General features: G+C 41.6%; 1 protein-coding gene across 3 annotated transcripts in view; it reads right to left on the reverse strand.

Annotated features, from left to right (window-relative positions):
- The window catches only part of kitb (KIT proto-oncogene, receptor tyrosine kinase b), a 16,374-nt gene extending 10,507 nt beyond the window's left edge, over positions 1 to 5,867 (reverse strand). For all 3 annotated transcript variants that reach the window (XM_013914321.1, XM_013914320.1, XM_013914322.1), the window contains exons 1-7: positions 5,587 to 5,867; positions 3,719 to 3,858; positions 2,416 to 2,584; positions 2,065 to 2,254; positions 1,856 to 1,971; positions 1,472 to 1,586; positions 423 to 610 (exon numbers count right to left, since the gene is read on the reverse strand). In XM_013914321.1, coding sequence (XP_013769775.1) covers positions 423 to 610; positions 1,472 to 1,586; positions 1,856 to 1,971; positions 2,065 to 2,254; positions 2,416 to 2,584; positions 3,719 to 3,858; positions 5,587 to 5,845 — 1,177 coding nt within the window. In that variant the 5' untranslated portion in view covers positions 5,846 to 5,867. The remainder of the gene's footprint in view (positions 1 to 422; positions 611 to 1,471; positions 1,587 to 1,855; positions 1,972 to 2,064; positions 2,255 to 2,415; positions 2,585 to 3,718; positions 3,859 to 5,586) is intronic.
- Positions 5,868 to 5,938: the final 71 nt, after the last annotated feature.

Here is a 5,938-nt window from a genome sequence, read left to right on the forward strand (position 1 = left end):
CACACACACACACACACACACACACACACACACACACACACACACACACACACACACACACACACACAGACACACACAGACACACACAGACACACACACACACACACACGGAGTGACATCCTCTACCGTTAAAACAGACAGCTGCAACAGTGGTGTTTGTTTGTGTGACAAGGATTAGTGAGTCTGCGCCATATAATCCCAGCTTGCATAGTCAGCATACACTAATCTCATTCAATCTGTACCCAGTAACCACACACCTGGCCTGTGCAGACAAAGGGTCAATGGGTTTGTGTGTCTTTTTGAATTCTTGCACAACGTATTTGTGGCGCACTATATAAGACAAATCCTCACCACGCAGACACTGACGCTTCACCTGTGTTACTCTCCTTGCAGCTCTATTTGTGGTCCGTACAGTGTCTTACCACTGATGGAGAACAGGGTGTAGGCCTCTGCCTCCTCTGTAGAAGCGACACACTCCAGGGTGTGGTACTGAGTGAACTCTTTGCTGACATTCAGTCGGCTTTCCACTTGACTCCTACCAAAGGTTGACTCTGAAAGGACAGTGACCTCTGAGGTTTCCCATTGGGTGGCATTGGGCAATTGTGAGCACCTGTTGAGACATTAAGGTTGCTTACGATCACTCCGTGCAAGAGTAGGTTTCAGCCTTTACAAATCAATTTATTGATTCAGTGCCTTTGGATCCACTCCAGTAGGAGAGGTAGGAAAAATAAGACATACTAAACTTACAGCTCCTTACTGTAAGTGCGTTAAAAGCTTTTCCATCAATCGCTAAATTGTCTAAAACAAATTTAAAAAGATGGAAAAATTAAAGCAATTTTAAGTCTAATAGCTGTGAAACTAGAGCACAGTTCTGCATCTGAGTTACAGATGAACCAGCCAACAAACACATCAGAGGTGGTGTCGCTGATGTAGATCAGCCAGTGGAAACCGGGTGCTGTTTCTGCAGCTCCTTCTAGAAATCGTCTCCATTACTTCTGTTCTAATAGAATAAAATGATCCTTTCTGTTCCTACGATCCTAAAACCTAGCCATTTATATTTGTAGCCAATATAAATGGCTCTTTCTTTCTTTTTTTCTTTTTTTTACATATACATATCTTCATGTGGACCTTTAATACAGCTGCTTCTCGCCAGTGGGGCCAAATCACTATTTGTATCTTAGTCGCTAACCTGAGAACGGAAATATGTGAAATATAGTGTGCATATGGTTTGTTAGGATAGGAAAAGCTTTAAAACTTTTATTAAAAGGCATAAAGTTTTAGTGCTTAATAAAGCACAATGCACTTGACGGCTTGGTTAGATATTTACTTAATAATATGTTACTAATAAATCAAATTTCAAAGGCAAACTGATTTCCTGTTTCATGATCATTTCTTCAGAATTATGATTTTAATTTCAGTGGGCCTAATCCTCTTCTGTAAGATCTTGATATAAGCTGCATTTTCAGGATACCTTGTGCGCGGCAGCTCACAGAAGTACCAGCTGATCTTAGGGACGGGGTATCCTGCAGCAATGCACCGCACTTGTCCATCAACAGGCCCTTCCTGAGCTGTAATGACAGGCTTACCTTACGGAGAAAAAAGAAAGTCGTATATGAAGCATACAGCACATGTACAAAGCATCTCCTGTTGACTCCCAGTATACTGGCTACCTGTGGTATTACTACAGAAAAGTACCAGCTGATCAAAATGAGGTTTCCTTTAACTATAATCAATGCAGGCGAAAAGTTTGTAAAACTCTGATTTATCTAGCTACTCTTCTGCACAGATTGTTATTTCAGCTACTAATTGTGTTCTAAATATACAACCCAAAGGAACAAATGTGAGAGCTACTTACTGTTGACATACACATGAAACGAGTGATCGACAGATGCGTCTTTGTGACTGGCTGAGAAGTTGTAGATCCCGCCCTCGGAGCCATGAACCCTCACTAGTCTCAGCTTGCTGCTGTATCTGATAGAACAAGTGTATTTGTAAAATCCTTTAACCCACAGTGACATACTAGCGTACTGGTTACTTGGAGTACTCACTTTTAACTAACTGTACCTGTATTTGTTTCGGTGGAGAGTGATGACGTGCTCTGTGGTGTTGTGGAGAATCTTCCCATTGTAAGACCAGGACATGAAGCTTGGTGCAGGATAGGCATCGAATTCAACTTTTAGGCTCAGGCTCTCTCCCTCTTTAACCTCTTCCTGGAGTGGACTTTGACTTACTAACATTTTAATGAACCCCTGATCTGAAGAGCAGAAATGTGTAAGTTTAATATGTTTTATGAACAAAAGGTTGATAACATTCTGCACACATCCAGGTATGTGTGGTCTCAGAAATAACTATAACATTACTGGGGCAACTTGAAAATATATTTTTGAGTATAAATACAAAGCCCCCAATTCTTACCGTAAACTTTGAGCTCCATCGCTTCGTCACTGCGGCCTCTTTCGTTGTGAGCATGGCAACGGTAAGTCCCTGAGTCTGATTGGTTAACAGCTGGGATCAAGAGTGAGGTTGAACGCTCGTAACCCAAACCCCCGGACAGGATGTGTGAGGTTTGTGTTTCAAAAGGATGCTGCAAAGTGGCAAAGAGGAGGCAAAGAAGCATGCTTTACAGGTGTAACATGACACAGATCTGTTGTTTTCTACATAATCCAGCAACTGTAGTCTTACTGTAACACACAAAGTCTGGCTGTCAGCACCTCCTCCCTATGATCAAAAGTTGAGCGACCAAGCTCAGTACACAGTGACGTCTTAGCCTTCTTAAGTTTCTTATCTAGATCAGATGTTATGACATCACCTACCAAGGAGTTAAAATGACCTATTTGTAACATTTATGCGCCTGCAACACTTCAAATAATAGTATCATTTTAATTTAATGACAGTAGCATCTCATTTATATCCACAAAGGCTCAATTTTGCATTTAGCACATCATGATGCCATCATGTTGCCTAGCAACCACCTAACAATGGGTTAAAATCCCAGATCAAACAATACTGTAGCAGTGGCACATACTAGTATATAAAATGTCTATACTGGTAACTAACAAATTGTAAGTAACAACCATATGCAAAGTGTGGAATTTGTGTCAAATATGAATAAAAAGCACAATGTAACTATTTGCTATTCACAAGCTGCCACCCCAGCCCCCCCTCTGGACACTCCTCTGCACGTCAAAGGTCAAACCTCCAGCAACACTTGCAGTATGAAGAGCAACTTTGTTACTTCAGCCTATACCCTTTGTCAGTGATGACGGGAACAGGCTGCTGAAATATGCTGGCAGAACCAGAAAGTTGCTCTTCATGCTTCAAATGTTGCTGGACCATCAGCCTCTTCACATGTTTGCCCTTCACCGTGCACCTTGAAAGTAGGCGAAGTTACGACCTGTTTCCAAAACTTTTGCGAATTTCTCTCCTTTTTTTTTTTTGTCTTTTTTCAAACTTATATTAAAATATTGGGTATAATTCTTCACAGAAAATATAGTTCTGCTTTTTGTTTACATGTTAAACAGCATCACAAATCTTTTGGAAACATGTTTCTTGAACGAAAAAGTCTCTAAAGCATTACTTGGGATATGAGCTCACTTTTCTCCATGTTAGCTTTGTGCAAAATGAAATCATTTCTAAAGGACGTTGCAAACTGTTTGACAAGTAGGCAGCCAAACATCCCTGACAAAGAACTGCAAACAAATCCCTGAATCATTCTCACCGCTGTTGACGGGAAGTCCCACTTGAGAATGACGTCTGCGTTGACATTGGAGGAGCTGCAGGTAAGCTCGAACTGCTCTCCTGTCCTCAAGATGACTTTGTCTTTCTGGGACAGCGTGATCACTGGGCGTAACTCTGGCACTGAATCAAGGGATTCAAAAAGCAACTGTAGCAAACTGCTGTATTTGTGAGTTCATCTAAACCAGCATCATATCATTTTTTTCACCTGTGCATTGTCACACAGACACTTCTAACAGCACGATATATATGAGCCTGAAATCATTCTGCTGCACTGCAATAACTCTGGACTGGTATGATCTGAAATCATGAATCCCAAACGGCGGCTTTTCATCTGACCTGAAACAAAAAATGTGGTGGTTTTGTGCTAAAATGTAATAAAAATAAGTAAATTGCTTATTTAAACGCCATAATAAAATACCCCAATGCGGTTTGTACTGTGCAGCTTTATACTGACGTGAGCAGCATGACCAAATGCAGACACTTGTCCCCATGTAGGCAGGACGATTAATTTCCAGCATTAAATGCCTGCAGACGCCGCTTCGGTTGCTGTGTTTGTGCTGGACTAATTCTATTTAACCCAAACACAGCCTTCATGCTCTGTTACAGAGCTTTGTTCACTGGGGAAATCAAATCCCTCGGCTCCTCCCTTCCTCAACATACTTCTCGCTTTCTCCCTCTTCCCATCATTCAAAAGGACACCATGCCGTACTGCCCCTCAGCTGGTCCGCATAAAGAGTGCTGATGTAATGCAGAGGACAGAAGCACAAACTTAAATTGTATCTATGATCGATTTTATTTCATTAAGATGCACGTAGCTCGTAAAAATGTAATATCTCTTTGTGGCTAAAAAAGAAAGTGAACAGAAGGCTTTTGGACTGTCTATTATTAGCCATGCTAGCTGCTCTGCATTTGCCAGTGTTGGTCCGCTATCATGTTCCAGTCTTAACCAAGACTGGATGGATTTCCCATAGGATGAATGCATATTGCATCTGCTCATGCTTTGGCTTTTTACGAAGCTACAATTTCGCTTATTGGTGATATTGAGCAAAATGTCAATAGCTGCCAAAGTCTAGGCAGCTACGAATTTCATAAATTAAAATCCTTCATTTTGCATCAAACCAAATTCCTGCAGAACTAATGACATGCCATTATGCTTTTAGAGGCATCAGTGAAAGCAAATGCTGTGGTTTTAACTTCCAATTACTAATTACGGGTAAAGTATGGACGTTTTTCCACTTCACCATCGCCTCGCCTGCTAGTGACTTTGCAGTTTTCCCTTTTCCTAATTCAAACAGTTCCTCTAACGATGCTTCTGTGCTCTCAGCAGCTGCTCAGATGGATGTTTTTGTATTTCAGGTATGAAGAGAAATATGAATGTGGCAGTAAACCCATTGTTTTCTTCCTCCACATTTAGCTTCATTAACACCCATGAAACAACTTAAACATGGTGTTCATTTAGTCACGCTGCAAAAATCAAGCTCCGATCACAATCCGGATAGATTAGGTGATAACAACAACATCTGAGTGCCAGCCCACATCAGCTGATGGCTCAGCTGGTACTCTTCCATACATCAGGCAGCTGCTGGACATCTTCCAGCTGCTCTGAATCCCACTTCCTTCCTCAGTCCTCTTGTTCAAGCTGTGTCTGACTTAATTAGGCTCCTGCCTGTTGTCACTGATGCCTGCTCTGTTCTGTAACAAGGCCTTATATTTTCGATATATGCACACTGAAGGGAATATATCACCAGTAATTAATTACTCTGGACAAAAGTGACTAATCTCTCATTAACATGAATGGTAATTTCAGGAAACACGAATAATACATATCGCTTTTTGACTTTTACTTACCGAGTCGTACTTCCAGATTGTATTTACTTGACATCACTTTGACTCCGTGAAGAAGTCCCACACATACGTAGCAGCCATCGTATTCCTTCTGAATGTTGTTGATGGTGATGCCTTCCTGAAGGTCACTCTTATAACTCATACCAGAGGGCAGAGGTCGTCCATCACAGGTCTCCAAACCCAGGTGGGTGACCTCGGGGTCAGTAACAAGGCAGGGAATGGTGCAGCTATCGCCTTCTCGCACCAGTTTGATGTTTATCATGATGTGCAGGAAAGCATTGTAGGGGTCTAGGGAGATGACAGACAGGTAAAGATTTGGATTAATGTTGTGAAGACAAACATCCAAATGCCCCCC

This window comes from Pundamilia nyererei, unplaced genomic scaffold, assembly GCF_000239375.1.
Source record: "Pundamilia nyererei isolate P.nyererei 1_Seehausen unplaced genomic scaffold, PunNye1.0 scaffold00187, whole genome shotgun sequence".
NCBI lineage: Eukaryota > Metazoa > Chordata > Actinopteri > Cichliformes > Cichlidae > Pundamilia > Pundamilia nyererei.